The sequence below is a fragment of the Chamaea fasciata genome, unplaced genomic scaffold, assembly GCF_029207755.1.
Source record: "Chamaea fasciata isolate MVZ Bird 193981 ecotype frontalis unplaced genomic scaffold, bChaFas1.0.hap1 SCAF_13, whole genome shotgun sequence".
In the NCBI taxonomy this organism is placed as follows: domain Eukaryota; kingdom Metazoa; phylum Chordata; class Aves; order Passeriformes; family Sylviidae; genus Chamaea; species Chamaea fasciata.
The window spans coordinates 18,349,976-18,374,779 of record NW_027094098.1 but is presented as its reverse complement, the minus strand read 5'-3'; the positions used below and the strand labels follow the sequence as shown (position 1 = coordinate 18,374,779).

Below are 24,804 nucleotides of genomic sequence, written 5' to 3'. Positions count from 1 at the left end.
ACAACGATAGAAATAACATATTGACACGTGATATCCTCTCTCCTTTAAATGAGGAATCCTCATCACTGGCAGAACTCCTCAATATAGAAATTATATGATACCTCATATTTAATGAGATGCTGTGTCAACACACTCAACAACTTAACTCTGGGTCATGTAAAACCAGATCTCCATCCTCTGCTTTTTTAAAATTTTGTTCTTCAACATCCAGATATTCCTCCCAAGCACTTGCACAATTGCAATTCCTATCCATGATGAATCTGCAACGAAACCGCTCTGAAAGACAAATACTTTGAGCCCCCTTGTATGAACGGTGCAAAACCCATGAGCTCACCAATATTCATCCAGTAGATATGCAAAGGGGGGATGCCTTTCGGGGGGTTGCAGTGCAGGATCACAGAATCTCCATGCTCCACATCCAGAGGCTCGATTTTTTCTTTGGGGAATTTTGGTACACCTGCACAAAAAAAGCAAAGACGTTCCTCTTTTATTGGTACCTTTGGAAACGCTGCCTTTTGCTTTCCCCTTGACAGAGTTTTAATAAAAAATTTACCTTTCCATCGTTCTTTGCATTCTCTGCCTTTAATACCGATTTTAATTTCCACAGAGGCACAGAGCAATGATGAGTTTTATTCAGAGTGGGAAATCCCTGCGTTCTGGGACGCTCAGAACAGGAATCCCTTCATTCACCAAGTTCTTGGAGCGTCCTATCCAAAGCCAGGCACTGAATGGGGATGTTTAACACTTGTTTGTGATGTCCTGTGCTTTGCTTGGCCTTTACTGTAACACAATCCTTTTCAAACACTTTCTTTAGCTCCTTTGTGCTGTCTGGAAGGGACCACCCATGGCCACAGGGTCCCTAAGGACAAGCCTGGCACAGAGGGCTGAGCACTGGTGGGGCCCCAGCTGCTCCCAGGAGATCAGAAACCAGGGAAGTGTGGAATGCTTTGGAAGCCTTGGATAAAACATCCTTCCTAAGGACCCACTGCAAGTCGCTGCAGCTGGGGACACACATCAGGACAATTCAAGAGTTGTCCCAGCTCTTGTCTGTTGCACTGCACCCTCCCATGGCCAGGGAGATGTTTCCAAATTAGGAAAAGGGGGTTCAATGTTACCCCTGACTTGTATGGAAAGGCACCAGAACTTTCTGTGTTTCTCTCACCGTGGGTGGCCCAGAGCCAGCACAGGGACAGTGGCTGGGCTTTGGAAATATTTCTCAAAACCTGTGGCTGTTTCTATTGCCAGCTCCTAAATCCCTCCCTAAAAGCCAAAATCCCTCCTAAAACATTACTTAAGAGGGAGCACAGAGGTGCTCGGTGATTTTTGGGATGTCTTAGCCAGGTGTCAGATGCTTCTCCCACAGCTGTGCACGGCTTTTGTTCTTTTGTTTCCGTATCGTTTGTTATTTTCTCTTTTATCAAAACCTTTGCTTCACGAAACACACCTGAAGAGCCGTCTCGCAAATATTACTGAGCCATTTTGGGAGGCTGCAGGTCAACCCCCAGAGCCTGATACATCTTCAGGGGGCTCACCATACTCTGGCCATGGCTGTATCACTTCTCCATCCCCAGGACCAGAGGAAGGCTGGCGTGAAACCTCTGCTGCCTCCTCAGCTGCGGATTCCTGCAGGCTCAGGGTGCCGGGTTAGGCTTGGCACAAAGCTCACAGCGCAGCTCTAGCTGGGCTTAAACACAGCTTAAATTGTTACTGGATCAATGTTTCATCACCCACAGCACGTGATGCCAGCATTCTGTTCCAAGCCTGATCCGTGCTTGGCACACCTGGGCAAATTTGGATGCCCAAATTCCACTGGGGAGCTCATGTGGGAAAATGTGGGAGCAGAGCTGGGCTGGAGCCCACCCCAGACTCAGCCTGGAGATGATCACAGAGAAACCAGCCTGCAAAATGGAACCACTCCTTGAAGGATCTGAGCTCAGGCAGTTTCAGGGCTGACGTCGCCTCCCGCTTTCATTTCAGGCAAGTTCAAACCGGCCGAAGTTTCACTCCAGACCAGCATCAAGCAGCAAAAAAAACGAGAAGCAATTAAACAGCAAAGGATGGGGAACGGTCCTGGCTGTGCAGAGTCAAACTGGCACGGCAAACATCACCTCCCTGGTGCCCAAATCACCACAGGGAGCAACTCCGCACCTTGAGACACCAGCGTTCCAGCAGAGAACCTGCAACACCGCAGAGCAGGAGGCAAAGGAAAGGAGAGTGGGGGGGAAATGCAGGGACGGGGCTCCGAGGACGCTTCACACGTCTCAGGATTAGTAAACATGAAAAGCAGCAATCACCGCGGTGCTGATTGCCTGAATGCAGACTCTGCAGAGATTTTATCTCCAGGAGGGTTATTAATTCGTTAGGAATTCTTAGGAGAGGCAAAATGCAGCTAATGAGCATCGCACACCCCGTAGGTGAAATTTCAGGTAAAAAAGAAAGAGCTGCATATTCATATCCAGTACCTTCAGTAACCTGCACTCTTCCAGCCCTGGGAAATACATCTGCTGACTGCAGAGGTGGAATGTTTTCCAGCAGGAAAAAGCCAATTTCTTGATCTAAAGCTTATTTATTCCCCAAAGCACGTCTCTCCCAACAAAACTTTAAATAAGCTGGATCAGGTGAAGGATAAGGGATTTCTGACCAAAGCGATGAGATCAGCAAATGGACTAATATGGGATGACTTATTTAGGACACTGGAACCCCTTGCTCAAACCCGTTTTTTGCCTCATTTAGCAGAACTAAATCTGGGTCTGTGATATCCCAGCAGGGTGCCATAACCACTGGGCTTCTCAGTGAATTTCTGTGGCCAGTAATCACAGAATTATACAGAAATGTACTGAGTCCCACCAGGAGACGGTGACAAGTCACAGCCCCGGTGTCATTAGCTGGCGGCACAGACATTCATCTCCAACGTGGGCCCAGATGTTGGCAGCTGGACTTCACTGGGGGAAGCAGCAATTTGACCCCAAATGTCCTCCACCTCCAACAAGTACTTGCACCACAGGTGATCAGGGCATTGGGTCCTTCCATGCTGGTTTTTTTTACTTAGTTCACCATGAAAAGCACTGAAAAACTCTGATTTTCATCCTCATAATGAATAAATTTGAATGGTTTAATCCTTGAAGCTTTACAGGAGATGAAAACTCATGATAAATTCCTGAGCCAAGCCTTCTGACAAGCATAATTTTTTTTTGCTGGGGTCCCACTGGTCTTGAAGACTAAAAAAAATACCTGCTTCTGAATTCAGATTTATTAAAAGTAAAAAGCTTCTGTCACATTAGACTTTGCCTTTTGCATCAATCCTCAGGACGTGTATTCAGGCAATATCTTGGATCTTTTTTGCAGGGCTCCTATGTTCTAATTAGAGAATATTCCAGAATCAATCACCACTGATTTGTGGCTGATCACAGAAACCATCCTAGCTGGGTTAAACTCCACAGCATCACACAAAAATCAATTGTGCCCTGGAAGTGTTTTAACATTGCACAGAGTTCTCAGTGCAGCACATGGCCACTGAAAAATCCAGCTGATGTCTCTGCAGCGGCAGCACTGAAGTTGTTAGGTCAATATTCCATGGAATCCCCAAAAAACCGACGTGGTGAGAGGGGAGAGAAAACCCAGCCCTGGGTGCTGCTTCCTACATTTCCATGGCACCGGGGAGAGCAGTGGGATTTAGTGACTCTGAGAAATGCAGGAGGATTCTCAGCACACTCAAATCAAGGGGTGTGAGCGGAACAGCCACGGGGAAGGTGGAAACTCCCAACTCCAGCTATGGAGAATCTCCTAAAATCCCACCGTGACACCTCTCCAAATACTCCTGGGAAAGGCTTTGCTGACCGAGGGGTTTTTCCCTGTCAAGGCTGCGCTCAAAACCCAGAATTAAAGTGCTCTGACAGTGTGTGAACCATGGAAAGGGAAGATTATCAGTGGCCAGAGTCATTTGTGCAAGGAGCCAAGATCTGCTTAATCCCTGGGGTGAATCAAAGTTTAATGACTGAGCTGTGCTTGAGACCAGCCTGAAGCACCCCTGGCAAATTCGGGGGGGGGGGCTGGGAGAAAACCCACAAAGGAGCCTGAGTCTCTCCTCCTCATCCCTTCAGAAAATGCAGTTTCTCAACCCAAAGCAAACAGGAGGGAGATCAATGTCTAGAGACAGTGCAATGGAAAGGCTTTGTTTGATTTTTAACAGAAATAGAGATTCAGAAATGCAGCAAACAGAGCTGGGAACTCCAGCCCCAAACATTGCTCCAGATTAACTCAGGGATCCATTCAGGACATCTTGTCCTACAGCTCAGTTCTTGTCCTACAGCTCAGTTTTTTGTCCTACAGCTCAGTTTTTTGTCCTACAGCTCAGTTTTTTTGTCCTACAGCTCAGTTTTTTGTCCTACAGCTCAGGTTTTTTGTCCTACAGCTCAGTTTTTTTGTCCTACAGCTCAGTTTTTTGTCCTACAGCTCAGTTTTTTGTCCTACTGCTGATCACAGTGTCCTCACACTAAAACAGGAGCAATTATGGCAATTTATTCCAGTTTATGTGAGAATGGAGCCCGTTCCATCGAGTATTTTGCGTGTTTTGGGGTCAAGTGTTGAGAAATTGATCGAAGGAAAAGTATAACCTGTCCTTGAGATCCCTGTGTCAGGGTGTAAAATGGGAGTGAATTCAGGATGGTAAATCAGCAATTAGCAAATACATCGTGAAGTTATTGTAGAAAAGCACCACTGTAACCCAGGCCTGGTTTTATAACATTTCTACTGAAAATATCCTGGGGTAAAGGAGAGCTTACCCTGATCCATCATGGGTAGTCTCAGATTTTTCCTTGCAGACAAATCCTTAAAGGATGTAAAAGCGAGGCAGAGAAGAATTAGTCATGAAATTCCTATAACCTCGAAATTTCCAGCTCCTTAGACACCTAAATTAGTATTTAATTATGATTTTTCCTACGGATCTGTATCTTGTACAGCAGACAGCCCAACATTTTAAGGAATCTTAACCATGCCTTGCAGTCCCTGATGTTGAGCTGCACTGAGTGAAGCTTGGGAAGCTTCCAGGGCTCATCTCCATGCCTCAATTGATATTCTGATCCACGGAGCAGGAGCAGTAGTTAAATCTGCAATTTCCACTGCAGCCTTTGAACTGTTTATGAGATATGACCCTGCTTGTTTATGGATTTTTTAATTGCTGCCTTAAATTGAAAGAGTTAGCAAAGCCTGGCTGTCGGGAAGAGCGTTGCGAGTGCGCTCACTGCCGGAGATGTGGAACAGAATCGGTGACAGCTTTTTCCCTGTGTAAATCTCTTATCCTTTTCAAAATGACAGCCACAGGCAAGGACCAGAGTCAGCCCAATGATTTCGGTGGCCAGAAAAGCTGCCATAGGTGAAAGTCACTGGCTTAGGAGGGAAGAGAGTTAAATTTCATTCCCATCACCTGCAAAGTCTCAGTGGATTGCTCTCTTCTGTTTTCCCTACAGGCTACACCAAAGCCTTCACAAAACTGAGACCTCCTACTTCAGTATCTTTCACTGATTTCAGGATATTCACACCTGAGCGTTTGAATATTCACTCAGGTCTGGCTTTCTTTGGGAATTCTTGCATGAACATCTCTGCCAGAGCACAGCCTGCCATGGGATGATTTTACATTCAGCCAAGATTTCCATCCTCAGGTCTCTGGTCTTTTGGAGCAGCAGCTTTAGAAATACCGAGCATAAATCTTAACTCAGTCTGCCATGAAGAGTCTTTTACAGCACAGTTAATTAAAGAAGTTTAAACTGTACTTCTTCTCCTTCCCCTGGCATTGGGCCTGCTCACTAATTCAAGCAGCAGATTCCCGAAATGCTGGAGGAGGGGAGCTGAAGTCTGTGTTCTCACCATTTAAATTCATTTTCATGCTGAATGTATCTTGTAACAATCTGGCCTTTGTTAGAGCTGCAAACACATCGAGATCCTCGGAGCCCATTCTTCCCCCTCTCCTTAATGTCATCCTACATAGGGGAGGTGGGGTATTTTCATTATGGAGGTGAGATTTAATGATCATTTCTGCTGACATTTCTATTGCTTCCCCGCAATGACTACTGTGAGTAAACAGTCTTTTGTTCTCCTTTTCAGCAGCAGCCTCGCAGACCCAGTATTCTGCTGCTGCAGTGGAAATGTAATTTATGAAAGAAACTGCCCTGCTCTGCCTCGCTGGGGTTGGTGTGTTGTTTTGTTTTTTTTTTTCCTCCCTTCCCTGGCGCGGTGACTTTGCCAAGGAGCTTTCCATCTGACTTGAATGCAGCTGGCACAGCTCTGCCACCTCTGCACCGTTACCGTGAATGCACGGAGTGATCTCACATGTACCGGTCCCTGCCTCAAAACCCGGGCGTGAATAGGGGTGATTTGTCCCCGGCCCCTCCTGCTTTCCAGCGGGGCTCCGCACCAGCAGCTCTTTCACTGGGCCGCAGTTGTAGAGCATCCAAGCACTTCAGGAAATCAAAGGTGCCTTCTACTCCTCCCTGAATCCTGATTTAATTTGCAGCTTCTACACCGCACCCGTAAATGAAAGAACTGATGGCAGAGGAGTTCTAACGACAGCAAATGTGCTTTAAGAGACGTGTGAGTTGGGTAAATCCCTCTAATACATTATCTGTACCATGTAGGGTTTTTTGGGGTTTTTTTTCCTGGGTTTAGGACTTTGCATATATTAGCACTAAAATTCCTCTTGCTTTTGATAATAACCGCGTTTGTAACCTCTCCACAAATTTGTTGCCATCCACTCCCAACATACTTAATATCTATTTAAGCCACTCTAGACTGTTTTTCATTAAAAGCAAAAAAATCTCTTCTCCGAATACAGAGTCAATAATCCCAAATACAGACATCAACTCCTTGTTTTCCATTTTAAGCATCCTTTTTAGTTCAGCAGCAATGGACTATCAGAATATTCTGCTGCTGGAGGCACAGACATGACACTGAGCACTTCAACTCATCTCAAATGTAATGAGTTTGAGATATTTTGCTCAAGAGAAGTTGCATTAACCCCACTGTCCTGGCCAGACTCCAAAGTGAAAAACTGTGTCCTGTCTGAAGTTTAACTGCATCGCTCTCCTGTCCCTGCCTGTCCTGTCCTCCCTGTGGAGCCAACAGTCCAATAAACCTCAATTTACTGTCCTAAAGCTTTCTGCAATTCTCCTCTGCTCCGGAAATAGCTTAAAACAGCTGCAAGGTGGTGGAGACTAAACCACAGAGCACCACCGGGGATCCTGCTAATTCCTCACCCAACACCAAGCTCTGGCATCAAGGATTACTGTGCTGCACATTGCAACATGAAACAGATTTCCCAAGGAAAAAAAGAAATCCATAAAAACTGCACGGAAGGAAAATAAAGCGTGTCTTTCATGAGGAGCACTCGTAAAATACATTTACGTGGCATCCTCAGCAGCTGCCTCCCAGGAACCCTCCCAGCCCTGGCTGTGTCTTGAATGCTTCTCAGGATTATTTCCTGTGCTGAAGACAGGACAAAAATGTTTATTCATGTTTCTCACAGCCCATTTCACCTGCACTGATCTGCCAGAAGTGGGTTTTGTACAAAAGCAGCCACCTCCTGTCACTGTGGGGCTGAGAAGGCTGGGGATGCATCCCCTGCCACACGGATTCCAGCTGAGCATGGAGCTGTCAGGTGTATGATAACAAAACACCGTGGGAGCTTGGAAATGCAGGATCTAAGCTGAAAAAATCCACTGCACTGCTGCTTTTCTGCATCTCTGCCACTGACCTGCATCGTAAAACCTGCTTCAGGTTCTTACCCCACTCCATCGTGGAGCTGGGGGGGGTTTCTTGTCCTTTCTGCTCCCACTGGGAAGATCCAGCTCCTGATTTTCCTCTTCTCATTTCGTATGTTTCAATCCTGAATTCAGAACCAAAATGTGGGCTCGTGTTCCAAACTACAGGTGAAGAAACAGGTTGGCACAAACCAGTTGTTTCAGCTTTGGCACGAGGCTGAATGTTGAACCTGGCTGGGCTGGGTTTAGGGTTGGACTCAATGATTTGGAGACCTCTTTGCCAACCTTAATGATTCTTTGATTTCATCCATGAATTCCATCCCACTTTTAGAAACCTGGTCCTTAATCCCTCATTTTCCCCTCTGCCCTTCCTCTGTGCTAATAGTGGAAGCACAAATTTCTAGGATCAGTCATTTTCCCTGCTTTATTTTTAAGCTTGTTTTCCATTCCGTTCCAGTGCTTTATTCTTTCTCCCCATCAGTATTTATCCCAAACCCTGAATGCTGCTGACATCAGATTAATGAACTCACAGCTGATCAAATCACTTCCCCTGGAGCTTTCCAACATTTGCATCCATTGCTATTTTGCAGTAATAACCTGTGGGAGTTGATAGTTCAGTGGTCTGAAATCCTGCATCCAGATTTGCTTTCTGTCCTCAAAACCAGGAATTCAATTAAATCATTCCAAGGAGAAAACACATTTTTTGTCTTCGAATGTTCACTGAGAAACAAATAACTCGTGTCTTGCCATGCACCACCTCAGTGAGCAGTTTTGTCCCATTTATTTTGAGGAAAGACAGTCCTCATCTTAATAATAAATGTAATAATTACAAATTCAAACCAAAAGCGAAGCCCTTACTTGGAACAATCAGCTCAATTTCTTCTGACATGGCAGTGCCCATCACGTTGGATGCAAAGCAGCGATATTTCCCTTGGAAATTGTTGATGATTCCCCGGTTTTGGATCACAAAAGTCCCGGAGTTGTTAGATGTAACTATCCTCGGGTCAGATGATAAATCAAATGGTTTTCCATCCTTAGTCCAGTTAAAGCTGAGAAAGAAAAGAAATGTTACAGTGGGCAGGCCCCAGGACAGCACTTTGATATTAATTAAGGCGGGGAGGGGCGGGGCAAGAGGGTTTTATCAAAATAAAAGAAAAAACTCAATGTAAGAGGAGAGAGTTGAATGGCACAATGACCACAGTGCTCCTCTGCCTCGTGCTGCCTCCTGGGCACATCTCTCCTTCCACACACTCTGCTTCTGGACAACTGGCTGTGACATGAGACAAGCGCACAGAGCTTGGAGCAAGGACAGGGACAGACAGGGGATGGGTTTGTGATCTTCTTTTCTGTCAGAGCCGGGATTAAACGCTCAAGAGGTGGATTTTTGTATTTGGACTCAGATGTTTATAAATTCTTACCTATGTTACAGTCTCACAAGTTGTGAGTTCTAGCTAACAGAGTAGAAAATGGCTCTGTCTCTGTCTCTTTTCCAGGTCTTTTAAGCACAAATTGTCCCATAATGAAATGACACCTAAATTATTTTTACTTTTAACCCAATAACCAACCACCCCTGGCCCGCAATGCGGATTTTTCTGCCCAATTACCAGATACCACCCAAACCCACGGAGAAGAAGGTGATAAAGGAGGACTCAGCCTCTGCCCTAAAACCTCCACCTTGCTTTATATATATTACTATGTTCTAAAACCTTGAACTCTAAGTTTTCCACCCTGTGATATCACACACTTTGTATAACTACACACCCATAATCCCAGTTGTATCACTCAGTTTTGGAAGCCTCTTCCACAGGTCAAATGCAGTGTTTTCTTGGGGGTCAGTGCCTGTCAGCACGGAAAGCCTAAAATTCTCAGCTTCCAGGGTTCCAGTGACAGGACCTGGAGGTCTACAAAGGCTGTGGCTGGAGTGGAATTGCTGCTTTGGAATGGCAAAGATCCACCAGAGCTTCTCCCACCCTCCACCACAGCTGAATCAGAAGAAACTGAGATGGTTCCATGGAGTTTCTCCTGGCCACAGAACCGTTTGTAGTTTTGCTGCTGCTGGGGCGTGGTTTTGATGAATGCTGAAGGAATTGTCACAGCTCCTGTACCTGCAGTTCTCACAAGGATTGAAATTTGCCTAAACTGATTTAAAATCAGGCAGCTGGAAATTACAGCGCAACATCAATTCAGTGGCAGATGTACCTTTCATTTTTTGTTTTAAGAGAATAAATAATGCCAAAAAAACTGTTGTTTTGGCACTTCACTGCTCTTGGCAGAACTGCCTTGCTCCAGGATGGAGGGAATATGGGATCCTTGCTCTGGGATGGAAGGAATATGGGAATCCCCTCACCTAACCACATCATTTAAATACACCAGGAAACTTTTCACTGATGCACTGACAAACAGTGGAACAAAGGGAATTTGTTATCATGCTACAAATCCCCATTCAGAGCTCAATTAAAAATTACCAAATCGCCTTGATCTAAATAAAAGAATTCCTTTTAAAGTTTAAATTGCATTGCAAAGGAGAAGGGAAGGATTAAAGAGAAAAAAAATGTCATTCAAACCAGCTATTAATTTAGCCCAAACACCATTCAGTGGTGGAAGCCTCAGGAGGAGTTTTTACTGTGTTGTTATTGCACTCTTGTTAATCACATTTTCACATAAAAATCTTTCTCTTTTCCACACTGGTGTAAAATGCACAGAGCTTATCTTTGGGTAGTTATCTGCATAACTCCCTATGGTTCTGTCTGTACCATCACCACACCCTGCTGAGGTCAGGTGCAGACAAGGTATCTGATAAAATGCAAATGTGCTGTTTGAACACACAGTTTAATGTGCTTGGGATTTTTAGGGTTGCTGCGGAAAAGGCAGAGGAACAGCTGGGCCCCTTTGATTACCATGACACGGCCCCATCCTTTGCAGCACAACCCAGACAAGGTTTTGGTTTTTTTTAAACCATGGGGGTGAATTTGGCACGTGCCAGAAAAATTAAACATCCCCCAGCAAGGAAAACCGTGTTGAAATCTATTCACAGGGTGAGGGGGAAGTGATGGAGCAACAAAAGCTGAATGGAAAGTCAAACCTTAACCCCACTGAGGATGATGAGCAGGTCTTTGTGCAGCAGCTCCTGACAGACACAACAATATTTGGCAAAGGTTAAAAGCAAACTTTGAAGCTTCTGTTTGCTTCTCCAAGCAGTACTCACGTGGGCTGGGGGTTTCCTCTGGCCTCACATTTAATGGTGAAATCCTCATCAAAGGGGTAGGCAACCTGGGTGTGGGATTGCTCCGTGATTGTTGGGAGCTGGGAAACTGAACACAGAGAGGAATTGGGTTAAAACACCACTCCAGCCAAACTGGGCTCCCCTTGGTCGGAGAGGGACAATGGCAGCATTGCATGATTCCTGCCGAAAGTGGGCAAAGATGATCATCACCTCCCGGGCACAAACAACACCCTCTGCTCACTGTCACTGCCCCTGTGGCCAAAGAAGGGCCTGGCAGAGGGACAGTGCCCACCCTCACTCCCCTCCAAACCCACCCAGGACAGAGGGGAGCTGGGACCACGCCAGAGCCAGAACCAAAGCACCGGGCTGTGACCTGGCAAATTTATTCAGAGGTGAAGTCAGTAACTGGATTTAATCCAGACACATGAAATAACAAACTGCTGCCTCCATCCTGGAGAAAACTGCCAGGAAAAGCCACGGACTGCAGGGTTGGTTTCATATCTGCCCCAGGGTGGTCACGCATGGAGGCTGCACCAACTTTTCTTTTTTTTTTTTTCTGAGGGAATTAAAGTGTTGCAAAAAGCCTGTGTAACGGAGGAAGGAGAATGTTCCCTGCAGTGGAGCTGGGATAATAGGATCACCCCATTGTTATAAACAGCCAGGAAGAGAATTAAAATGCTCTTTGGGTGATGCTTTAAGTTCAGGCAGCTCAAAGCTGGAGTGAAATGCGGAGTCTTGTCATATATCACGTGGTCTCAAAGCTGAACACTTGCAAGCCCACCAGCTCCACTGATCAGAAATAACTTTTTTATTATAATATAAAATGCTTCATTACAGCTAATTAAGGGTTAGGTGGTTCCCTGGGGTAGGTTCATAAAAGCAGTGGATGCCCAGAGTGTCTGCCTGTGCTTTACAGTCACAGCTCCACTTGGGTTTTACTGAAACATAAGGAGCCACTGCAGTTCCTTCCTGAAAAAAAAAAAAAAAACAACCTAAAACCCTCTATTTCCCAATGCAAATTTGGATAGTTTTACAAAAATATCCTATAAACCTGCTAGGCTGGCTTCCTCCTTGCAGCCAGGGCTACTGGCAGGCTCCAGAGTGCTAAGAGCTCATGGCAGATCCACAGGATGCCCTGAAACTGGCCCATGTCCTACTCTGAGACCCTGAAAAGAGCCTGAATTTATCATTCCTTGGGTTTACTTCTTTACTTTTTTCTCCACCATAATTCATAAACCCTACTATTGTTAAGTTTTGCTTTGTTGGGTGTTTTTGGAGAGGGGTTTTGCAACTGAAACAACAAAGCAAAATGCAGTTTTCAACCCTCCCGGTCCATTTATGTCTGAAAAATGCAAAGCTCGGGAGGTCTGGGCTGTACTCCAGGCAGGAGGGGTCCTCTGGCTTCCCTGTGAGCCTCATGTTGTATTTTACACGTGTCCTGGAAGCTCATGATCCATGTAAAACAAGCAGTTTGAATTCATCCCAGCCAGCGAGGGAGGCGGGAGCTGCTCCCTGGGGCAGGATGCAGAGTGTGAAATCTTTCTCTGGGGAGCAACTTTTGCCCTGAGACATCCACCTGCTCCTTCCCCAGGCTGGGATGGCAGCTTGCACGACGAGCAGGGAGGGATAAACGCACATCAAACAATCCTTCAGGGGGATTCAGAGCCAAAATGAGGAACTGAAGGACAAACCCAAAACCCTCGGAGCCAAGCGCTGTGCTGGACGGCAAACACCAGGGAGATGTTGTTAGACAACTTTACTGCCCCATTTAAGCAGGCCCAAACAGGGCAGCTTAGCTTTGGATCGCACCCGAATTTCCCACAGGCCACATCGAGGCGAGATTAAATTCCAAACGGAGCGCAACTGCAAAGGAGGATTTAATGTTGTTTCCTTCAGGGAGAGCTGCAAAGGAACACCGAACAAAACAGCAAAGTGCACAGCAAATAGCTACAACTCACCTGATAATGGTATTTCAATAGCTGCTGCCAAACTCAATACAAAGAAAAACAGGCATATGGTGATGCCTTTTGTGCTTAATAGCATCTCCATCACTCTTCTGTAAACAAGGAGTCCAAACAGAATGAGAGATACCTTATGCTTCCTCTCACTGTCACTTCAAATCAGGCACGGGGACGGGAAAGTGGGAGTCTGGTGAGGAGAACAAACAGCAATATTAGCCCACAATATCAACCTGGGGCAGAAAATTAAAGCAATGCTTCGAGTTTGCTGCTAAATTGCACTAAATGGTCCACTTTCGTCTCGCCACATCCCCTGGCTGCAAGAACAACCTCTATTTAAACTCTAACAAAAATAAAACAAAAACACATGCACAGAAGTGCAGCTCTATTGTTGCACAGAAGTATCATTATTTTTTTTGCTGTTTGGCAATTAAAAGCAGGGATGGTTTAGAATAGGGTGTATTTGTAATCATTCCAGTTCATAAATTTTTCTAATGAGAGTCGTGTAAGTTGGAAAGTAATGTAACAGATCTAATGAGAGAAATTTGGTACACTAATGACCTTGTTCATAAATCTCATCTGTCTTTTATCTTTCATTTATGCTCAAAGAAGGACACAATCTCATTTAGTTCATTACTGAGAACCAGAACACGAAACCTTTGCTTTTCCCCCACAGTCCCAGAACTACTCTACGTGGGTTTTACACATTCCATTAAGCATCCTTAGCTTCTGAATTGCAAGGCAAGGACATTGTGTGTCTGCAGAAAGGAGACAGATCCAGCTCTAATGAGCATTTCAGTGAAATTCACAGAAAAGCAAAGGAGAGAATTCTCATTTAGATCAAAAATCAGGAAGGAATCCTTCCCTGTGAGGGGGCAGGCTCTGGCACAGGGTGTCCAGAGCAGCTGTGGCTGCCCCTGGATCCCTGGCAGTGCCCAAGGCCAGGCTGGACGGGGCTTGGAGCACCCTGGGACAGTGTAAGGTGCCCCTGCCCGTGGCAGGAGGTGGAAGAAGATGATTTTGACGGCCCCTTCCAGCCCAAACCACTCTGGGATTCTGTGATTCTGCACAAGTGTGTGCACGGAGAATTCCGGTCACCATCCACAGTACCTGAGCGAATTATCAACCAACACAAGCTGTGTTTACCTGTGCACCCTCTAACAGTGCTAAGAGACATCAGTCTCAGGAGAATTTAGGCCTCAGTTGTCAGGATAACTCTGAAAGAACAATTTTGCAGAGAAGGCCAGCGTGCAGGAGGCACGGAGTGAGCAGGCAGCCCAGCCATGGCCAGCTCCGCTCCACAAAGCTGCACCAGGGCAATCCCCTGCCCAGCTGAGCCTGCCTCACACACAGCTCTTGGATCTTTGCACATCCCAGCCCGTTAATCCAGGGCTCAGGAAAGCAATCCCGGCATCACAGGAGCAGTTGGCATGTGGGGAAAGCAGGAGGTGGCACTGCGGTGGCTGTGCCTGCCCAGCACAGCTGGAGCAGAGGCAGAGCTCAGCCACACACCCTCCAGCCCATGGGGCTTTTCTCCTCACGGCTGCTTCTCCCCAAAAACAGAGGGAAATATCCCTTTCCCCCAGCACGTTCCCTCCGACATCAACCCTGACATGAGCACAGCTTGTGCTGCCCGCCCTCCCTCCAGGACGGGTTCTGCTCACCAGCCCGCAAAAACTTCCTGCAAGTTCACATCTGTGAGGCCAAAATCCCGGGCTGAGCATTGAAATTGGCCAACGAGGGGCAAGCGACAGACACTGTAATCACATAAGCCTCGTTTGTTTAGAAACGAGGCTAAAAACCAGATGTCTTTTAAGTATCTTAGGCCTGGAGTATTTGCTGATGGAAGAAGCTGACTAATCTGCTTAGTGCCCTGCCCTGCAGGGGACAGGGACAGGGGACAGCCTCAGCTGGGTGTAAATCAGCCAGAACCAGGCAACACCAGAAGTTCTGCTCGTGGCAATTGATATTCCCTCAGTTTGAGTTCTCCTGGATCTGACTTGTGAGCGCTGGAGCTTTCCAAAGCTCAGCCTGCCCAAGCCTGGGCTGCGTGACAGCGCAGGGGACACGCAGGACACGCGGCAGCCCCAGCCAGCGGCCACCTGATGGCTGCTGTCACTGCAGGATGGGGCTCTCCCCCTCCTCACCTGCCCCTGGCACACGCTCAGCCCCAGATCTGTGTCACTGGCGGTGGAACAGATGCTCTGACAGAAAACCCTCTGGATGCAGACCTGCAATCCAGGCTCACAAAAGCCTGCCCAGCCTTGCTGCCTGCAGATGGTGGGCTGGTGGCAGCCAGAGCCTGCTCTCCCCCATCTGCTGACAGCTCTGGGGACAGGGGCAGGCAGGTCAGGATGCCACCCAGAGGCAGGGGAGCTGGGATTCCAGGAGGCGTGCAGCCTGCTAAGGTCACAGCAAGATTTGTTCTAGATGATTGTCACAAAGCATTGAATAAATTCAGATTAAATTCAAGAAAAAAAAAAAAAAAACAAAAAACAAAGAGCACAGCTCGATTCCTTAACCAAACCAATTAGCTCACACCTTATTTTTTTTTCTTATTTTTTTTTTAAATGAAGTGCCAGAGCAAAGCAGCAACGTTCCAAGTAAGCAGGATGTCCTTCATCATGTGGTGCAGCCCGACTTGCCTCTGCTGGCTGCTGTAATTAGTCGGCCCGTCTAGCACCTCACTCCTGCTCCCTGGCTTGAATACTAATGCTGGGGGCTGACAGCAGCAGCAGTTGGAAGCAGCCAGCACAGGGGGACCAGCAGTGATGGGCTTGTGCACACCCAGCAGATAATTCCACTTGGAAACCTCCCTGCAGCTGTGCTGGACCTCAGGTGGTTTATTCTGAGGGGTTCCCACAAGGTGCCCACAAGTCCTGGGGTGATGCGAACCAAGAAGAGGCTCTTTGTGGAGATATTTACGTTGTGACAACCTCCCAGTGATGCCTTGAGCTTTATCTTTCACTTATTTCAGGTTCTGTGCTGCCCAGGGGTGCAGCTCTGAGCTCACAGTCAGTGTCACTCAGCTCTGCACACAGCAGGGACACAAAACAAATCCTTCTCCTGCTGCACACCAAGGACAACTTTCAGCCCCAAAGGCACAAACAAGGGTGGGCTGGAGGGAGGAACAAGAAGGATGGGAGCTCACAGCCTGGAGCTGGAATGGGACAATTAAACCCCAAGATGCAAATGGACCAAAACTTATCAAAGTGTGAGACCTGGTGACCGTTTGTCCATTTTGTGACCATTTTGGGTCCACCTTGGGTGCGGCCCTGGCCAGGCGCTTGTCCTGCCCAAGGTGGATCCTAAAGGCCTTTCAATAAATCTCTACTTTATTCTCCAGCTCTGCCCAGTCTCTGCTCCAGCTCAGCCTTCCCAAGGCATCACCAGCAAGATAAGCCTCCTGCTCCCGTGTCTGTTATCCCTGAGGGAGTAGCAGAGGCAATATCCCGGCTGTGACAGCAATTATGGGATGCCAACACTTCACACACACCTCCCCTGATGTGCCCCACTCACTGCTCCCTCCTCTGTGCCCTGTTGTGGGCAGGGCTGGTGCTCAGCAGGCAGCCAGGTGAGGCACATCCTCCCTGCAGAGACCTGGGCCAAGCTCTTCACCTTTTCAAGGTGACATTTAGGCAGGGCTGCCAAGCTTTAGGTGTTTGAGACGCCTCTCACACCTTTGGCTGTCCCACCAGGCCTCAGGTGAAACTGCAGAGATCCCGATTAATCCCCTCTTGCTTTCGGCATCCAAAATACCCCAAGCCCCTTCCTTAATGAGCAATATCCCCCTGACAGCCCATCCATCCTGGCTCCAGGCACAGCCACGCACCCAAACTTCAGGCAGCACAATCCCGCCCTCCAACAGTCATTAAACTCCAAACCCAAACTCCTCAACCTGTGCCAGTTCCCAGCAAATGAACAATTTTGCTGCCTAAGTAATTTGGAGGAATGACAGAGGGAGCAGTGCAGGCACTTGGCAGCCGTGGGCGGGTTTTGGGCTCGCTGCTGCCAAAGCTCAGCTCTGTCCTTGGGGCAGGAGAGTGCTAGGGACCCACTTGCAAAATCCTGACCTTGGGAAAAACACCAGCCCTGCTCTCCGAGCTGGGAGTCGGAGGCCCAGAGTCCTGCTTTGCACAGAATTACAGGATGGTTTGGGTTGGACTAGACCTTAAAAATCATCTTCTCCCACCCCTACCATGGCAGGGACACCTCCCACTGTCCCAGGGTGTTCCAAGCCCCAATGTCCAACCTGGCCTTGGGCACTGCCAGGGATCCAGGGGCAGCCACAGCTGCTCTGGGCACCCTGTGCCAGGGCCTGCCCGCCCTCCCAGGGTGGGGAGATAAGGCTATTCCTTCCCAATATCCCATCCATCCCTGCCCTCTGGCAGTGGGAAGCCGTTCCCTGAGTCCTGGCACTCCTTGTCCAAAGTCCCTCTTCCGCCTTCTTGTAACTCCCCTTCAGGTACTGGAAAAAATGTATAATGAGGTCTCCCCTGAGCCTTCTCTTCTGCTTTTTCCCAGGAATTCCACATCCTCTTTTTTTCCCAGGAATTTCACATCCTCCTCTGTTCTCACGTGGACTGGCGGCAGCACCACTGGGACCAGGGATGGGGGCAGCAGATGGCCCAAGCAAACCTTTCTTCTGCACAACAAATGAACACGGAATGCTACAACAAATGTTACATTTGCCACCCCTCCTCTCCCTTCTTCTTTCCCCCTCCTCCTTCCCTTTCTGTCTTCCTATTTGCTTTTCTCCGCCTCAGGCTTAAGTCAAGTAATTTGAATTCACTGCAAATACTTATCTGTAGTTCCTTACCTGCAATTCATTATTTACTGTGCTGTTCAGTTAATAGTAAATACTGATTGCTCTAAGGACAGCTCATTTGTTTGTTTAATGAGCTGCCTTTAACTTACACTGAGCAAATCTTTCAAACTATCAGCATTTCCAAGGAGCAACGGAGTTCCAGATTCTTTTATTATATCCCCTTGCTTCCAGGAGGACGCCATAAAAATATTGGACAGCCAAACAAGAAAAAAAGATTAAATTTCCATTTATCTCATCAACCTAGCGAACAATTTTCCCTGCATGTAATTACTGCATTAAAACTGCTCATAAATAGTAGCAGGATGACAGCCAAAATTCCCAGATTACTGGTCTACCGCTTCCAGGAGAAATTATAATGCACTACTAAATATGGCATCAACCTCAGCTCTTTGGTTCCCTCTTCAAACATTCCTTGTTTAAATCCTGTACAGCACAAATCTCGAGGAAAGTAATGGATCCCCACAGCTTAACACTGGTGCATCCCCTGGCTGAGCTTTTCATTAGCTAGAACCAGGTTTAATTTCTCAGTGACACGGATGTTACAGGACTGGTAAACATTTGTAATTAGAAATTACAGCCTCCCCACGTGGCCCCAGTCATGGAACAACAGGAAAAAAATCTGGGGGAAAAAAAAAAGAAATTGCTTTCTGGAAGGAAAAAAAAATAGAAGTTTGGTTGTTTAATGATTCCACATGGAATTGTTAATGTTGGAAGAGTTCAGTGGTACAGAGTTACAGACACTGCAAAGCCTTCCAGCAAGTGGGGCCTGGAAAATTCACCAGGTAAGGAAATGTGCTCAAAATGTTCCCAGAGCAGCTCCCAGAAGAGGGATGGCAGCCCTGGGGGCTCCCAGAATGAATCCATCACCTCTCAGCTTTTCCACACCTCAAGGAGCTCCCGACCTCACCAATTCGCCAGGAAAGGTGGAGATTTCTGCTGCATTTCAGCTATAAATGTGCTCCTCCAGCACCAGTTATAGATCTCTTTTTTTGGTTCCCCAGAAAACCCCCCAATGTGCAGAGTCCCTGAAGAGTTTGGGAAAAGAGAGGGAATGTTCGTAAGGACCCCGTTTTAGTTCAGATGTCAATGTCACCCATTGCTTTTCCCCTAAAAGCTTTTTGACATCCCAGTGTCAGTGGCAGGGAGAGGATAACCTTCACTTGACTCTTCCCCAGTCGCCTATTTTGGGATGTTGTCAGCTCCTAAAAAAGCAGCCCATGATGCATATGCTGGAGGTGATTAAAATAATCACCCAAATCAGAAAGCTGCTCTTCCTTCCGTGGCAAAGCATTTCCAAACACACTGCAGCACACAACAGGCACAGAGATATTTTTGTTTCAGATGCAATTCCACTCTCAGGAGGTTTAGTGAGAGAAGTCCATGCATTATTTATCTCGCCAAGGACTTCATGAACATTATCGGACAGCACATCTAAAGGCAAAGTTTTCAGTGTAGTTACACAAAATTCAGCATTATCTCACAAAATTTATGTGCTTCAACTATGACTGCAACTTTTGGGCCTTCCCAATTTTGTAATCCATCAGTCTTTCAGTTCCCAAACTGAAAAACCCCTCTAAAAATGGAATGAATGTAACTAAAAAAGAAATATGCAAGGCTGTAACACCATGCAGCAGTAAAACATTCAATTCAATAAAGAGGGCATTAGAATTCATTGCCCTGGGCCAAAGTTTTAAGGGATAAATCAGGAATTTGGGAGCCCAGCTTGGCAGGCCCTGGCTGCCTGGGAGAGCAGGGCAGGGTGACAGATGCTGCTGTGACCCTTGGCTCAGTTTGACGCCAGTGCTGACCCTGCGGAAACTCAATTTCTGGAGTTTCTGCTGGAGATCTACCCCGAGCTGAGGGGAAGCAAGAGGTGTAAGAACATCTTGGGATCCAAGTGTGTGAGCCCAGGAGGAGGCAGCCAGCAGCAGCCATCCACTCTCACCAACACTCCCTGACCTGCTGCCAACAAAACCCTGAAGTGCAATCCCCTCAAGTCTCATCAGATCACACCCTCTGCTCTGAAAGGGCTTAAACGCCAGCAATAAATGATTTCTCCTGGTCATCTCTCTGCCCACATAATGGCCCAGCACCTGGGAGAGCTGATTTAATTGCTTTTGTCCATCTGGCAGCAAAGCACCGAGCGCAAGGACCACATTTCTTAAAGCTTTGCAGGGCTTTCACACACACACAGGGATGGAAAGCTGAAGAAATGTTGTTTTTTAACCTGCAAAACCACTCAGCAGCCCAGGTTTGCCAGCCCCATCAGACCTGCTCTGCTGGAACCTCAAAATGCCTCTGAGCAGCACTTGCAATAAAGACTCCCAAGAAAACCCGGGGTGGAAATCAATACCTGCTTCAGCCTCTTCATGGCCAAAGGAATAAATGTGAACTGTGGATGGGCCATTGCTGGTGATGGACTTCCCATTAAATTTTAGTGATGACTTTATTGACATGATATCCCAGTAAACTGAGATAACCAGCTGTTCCTTCCAGCAGGAGCACACAAAGCTGAGTGCCCTGCAGGCAAATTCCCCCCTCATGGATGTTCTCAAGCATGTGAGCAAACACCAACATCTGCAGTGGTCTGAAAGGAGAACAGCAGGGAAATGGGGCACCAGGTGACCCCACAGCGGCCCTGGCTCCAAGGGAGAACAGAAAGCCTCCATCCTCCTGCAGCAGGGCCAGATCTGATCAAACCTCTGCTCTTTAATACCAACAGGCCTCTCCTCCAGAAATTTAAGCAGCAGCTGCTTGAACAGAGATCTGTCCTCTAAATAACTTCAGCTAAATAAAGGAAAAAGGAGAGTGCAGAGGAGAGCTCCAAGGGCTTGTGCTGTAATTGTAGAAATGGGTTTCAGTTTTGCGTTTTTGGTGTCTTCAGCTGCCATGAGCTCCTTGTGTGCCCGTCTGGAAAAACAGGATGCTCCGAACTATGGGAGCATTAGAGAGAGGAGAGTCTCAGGAAAGCCATATAAGTACCTTTTTCTTTTTTCTTAATTGCTTCCCTGCCCATTCTCACTTCACATAAAACTGCTCCTTCTCCAGTTCAGTTTTGGACTGGGATGAACTGGGCAGCAGCTCTGAGCACTGGGAGCACTGGGCCACTGCAGCTGCTCCTGTGACAGACAAGTTTAAGTCTCTAGACACAATCTTTTCTTGAGTGGGAATTAATCCATATTTTTACATTCATCCCCTTTAAGCCTTCTCCCAGCTCTGCTGTGGCACCAACCTCTCTTTCAGGGGAAAATCTGGATTTAATGTACTGTACTCGAGGTGTATGTACCACATCCTGCAGCACAAATTGCTTGTGGGGATGATGTGCAGACTTCTGAGAAACCCACAAGTATTCAATTAGCAAGTTTCTAAGGTATTTAGAGTGGAATTAAAAGCACCATGCTGAAATTTTAGACTGTGTTCCTTCACTGCACTGTAAAGTGCACTTTGCATAATTCCTGTACAAGTCACCGTCAGATCAGGGTCTGGCTTTACACGTGCACATTTACAGATGTAAGAGCAGCCTAATCCCCTCAGTGTGTCTGCTTTATCCCCTTCACCTGAAAGTCTGGCCACACACCATTCCTTTTTCAACCAATGAAAACACAGAAATTATTCCAGCACGAGGAGGTAACGCTGCGGCAGAGGAATGTCACGACCTACAAACACACAGTGACCATCGCCCTCCTCGCCGGTCACAAACCAGAGCTGAGCTTTGCAGACACACCTGAAAGCACAGCCTGTTAAAGATTCAGCTGCTGTTGTCTGAGGATTTTGCCATTCCGCATTTCCCTGAGATGCTGCATCTCCTGAACGAGTTTAGCGCGTTTCTGGCCGAAGCTGGTTTTGTATTAATTGAAATTTTCAACAGCCATTAGCATTTCAGCTCACAGGTCAAGCGTGAAGCAGAGAGCAGCAGGTGGGGTGGGTGATGGGGCTGGGGCTGTGGCAGCCAGGCACAAAGGGAAGGAAAGGGAAAGAAAGGAGAGCAGGCAGCAGTTTGTGCTCAGATGAGACTGCCAGCGACAGCCTCTGCCAACAGGGGTGATGCAAACTCCCCGAAATTTCAACACCAATTTGCAAAGGTGCCTGCTCCTCTTGTACGCTCATCCTGCCTCTTTCAAAACACATAATAATGGGAGAAATCATGAGCTTTCCCCTGTTAATACGAACAAACAGGAGTTACAGTAAAGCAACTCCTCCTTGAAGCAGCCCTGCCTCACCTTGAGAGGCTCTCCGGGAACCCAGCAAAGGCACAGCCACCCTGAGCCATCCCAGCCCCTGCCTGGAGCACATCCTTGGCACACACAGAGCCAGGAGAGCTCTGCTGACTGGGAAACGTGGGCAGGGAAGTGCCAGGCACAGCTCTGGCAAAAGCCTCGGGCGAATGAGGCTGTTCAGTCAGCAGAAAGCTCGGGGAGAAGAGCACAAAACACACTCCAAAGGCGCGGCCAAGGGGATCCTGCCATGGGGGGAACTCTCTCAGGTAGGAAAGGAGGGGGAAAATTCACACACCCAGCCCCTGATGGGCTCCGGTCCAGGCACAGGATCCATCCCAGTGCCAGGAAAATCACCTGACAGCGGCAGAAATCACTGCAGGGCACTCAGGGCTCCACTTGGTGATTCTCACAGCCTGGGTTCGTGTTTGCTGGAGAGATCCCTGTGCCGGTAACGAGGTGACAACATGAACAGGGGGAAAAGGGATTTAACTGCCAATGAATTACCTCTCTAAACAGCAGAAAACAGCCACTATCCCCACTCAATCCATTAAGGATCATCTTTTCCTGCTGCATCCCAGGCAGGTGAACTCACTGAGGATGTATAACACCGGCAATACTGTCAGACATCAAATACCCCAAAATCTGAGCTCTCTGTTTTATCTGTGCCAGGAAAAATGCACATTCACAGAGCTTCTCTGCCTCAGGGACTTGGGAGAAGCTTCTGTGCCTCGGGAGATGCTCATCGTATTCCCAAGAGAGATAAATCCTGCTGGGCTTCACACACAAAATCTGAAACCCCAAGAAAACCTGACCCCAAAACTGCAGGAAACCTGCTCTCTCAGTTTTGCCCTGCACCTCAGCACAAGGGCAGTGAAAGTCACTGGGACACTGCGTGTTCCTCATTTAAACTGCAGCCAGTGACTTGTGACCACGGAGGGTTTCACAGCGAGCAGCCTCTGAACTCCCTGCCTGCCTCTGCTTCTCCTCCCTCCCTGTAAAAGCAGAGATCAGCTCTTCCAGCCTCGTGGAGGATCTCCCCACACTTGCTTTTCCTGAGAAGTCAAGGCCATTAAGCTTCCAGCATTTTCTATATTGCCAGAGATACAAGGGATTACTCAGAAAATAAAAATAAAAAAAATAAAAAAAAAAGAAGTGAAATGTAGTGATTTCACTCAGACGCTGCATGGAAGAGTTCAAGGGTACAAGTGAGACGCCATCCACATCGCCCTGAAATCCTGATGTGCCCTGAGGGCTGGACAGGGAACAGCATCTCTCAGTTCGGGAATCCTGGTCTGATTCTGCAGGAGGATCCAGTGGGACTTACAGTCTGCCAAGGCAGAACCCCACAGGAACTGATTTATGGCAATAATTGTAGGGTTTGGCCCAGTTTGTGCATTAGGAACCTGAGTACCTGAGCAAACAGGATGGCATTCGAGGGGCATGGATAACTCCTCCTGATTGTGCATTTCCTACTTTCCCCGTTTTCACCCGGAATCTGTAACAATTTCCTTTTCCCATGGAGAACTTCACAGCTCAATAAAACCCCCAATAAAGCTAAATAAACCCACACATTCAGCAGCCCAGCCCAGCCAGGGGAGACATCCTTGTTTCACCTGCATTTTTAGGAGCTCATTTTTACAGGCTCATGGGGAAGATGGGACAAATTTTTGTCAGGATCTCCAGGGAGGAAAGAGCTCAGAATTGTACCGGGAGTGCCTGAGACATCCTCCTAAGGAGCATAATGCTGCAATTTACCTGGTCATCATTTTGTTTCTATAGCTCCTGTTAATGGAAATGGTTTCTTGGCAAAGCGTTCAGGGAAATCAAGTTGTTGGTAAGGTGAGGATTATTTCTGAGCACAGCAGCAATTTTCTGCACTTGCTCCAGTAGTTTTAGCATTGTAAGGGAAAAGCATCATTCAAAACACTCCAAAACCCCAATGATTTTCTAGCTGCAACAGTTACTTTTCTCCATTAATACCATTTTTTTTCCAAGGCACTAAATCAAAACATCCATCAACCCCACTGGAGACAGCTGGCTGACAATATATTGAATATATCTGCTGTAGCTGTGAAAGAAAGGGAAGAGAACTCTGTAATTCTGCTTCTCTCTCCTCGGGATCCACATCCATCCTCCCTTTCAGCACTGGCAGGATGCAGAGGAGCAGCTGGCAGTGACTGCAGCGCCTTCAGGTGATCACCGGGGATGTTTTTTCATCAGGCACATCACAAGCCCAGGGTGGATTTTAAGGCACAGTTGATCTTTAGAAGTACAATTTGTCTCCAGCCAGGTGGCTGAGCAGAAAACAATGAGAAAGCAACACAGGCAGCAAAACACTCTGTTCAAACAGCCTGAAAACCCTGGGAAAATATGATTGCTTGGAAAAATATGATTTACCTGTTTACCCAGTACCCGGGGGAAAATGTTTTGAAGGAAACTGGGCAAAACTAAATCTATTCCTTCAGCTCCTGAGGGGTTGGTAAAATATCTCCCAAGGCCACACAAGAAGGTTGTTTCTAAACAACCTGAGGAAGTGACCTCTAAGGACAATTTAGGTGCCTGCTTTTCCTCTACTTTTGGGGTTTGCTTTCCATGGCAAACAGCAGAATTCACCCACCTAAACCCCACCACAGAATATGAAATCTTTGTTTCAAAAGCTGCTGCTGGCTCCCCACACTGTGACTTTCTGAGCACTCAGAAAAAACCCACCATGATCATCCCTCAGTTTGGGAAAAAAAAAACCTCCACTCCACCTTGCTGGAAATGAAAGTAAATAAAATCAAATTAGAAGTGCAGCAGGCAAATATCAGGAGTGGAAAAGTTCTGC

General features: G+C 47.2%; 1 protein-coding gene across 3 annotated transcripts in view; it reads right to left on the bottom strand.

The window, feature by feature from the left end:
• The window catches only part of CHL1 (cell adhesion molecule L1 like), a 135,825-nt gene that overhangs the window by 44,954 nt on the left and 66,067 nt on the right, over positions 1-24,804 (bottom strand). For all 3 annotated transcript variants that reach the window (XM_066195711.1, XM_066195712.1, XM_066195713.1), the window contains 4 exons: positions 12,933-13,122; positions 10,957-11,062; positions 8,610-8,800; positions 335-457 (listed from right to left, as the gene is read on the bottom strand). In XM_066195711.1, coding sequence (XP_066051808.1) covers positions 335-457; positions 8,610-8,800; positions 10,957-11,062; positions 12,933-13,023 — 511 coding nt within the window. In that variant the 5' untranslated portion in view covers positions 13,024-13,122. The remainder of the gene's footprint in view (positions 1-334; positions 458-8,609; positions 8,801-10,956; positions 11,063-12,932; positions 13,123-24,804) is intronic.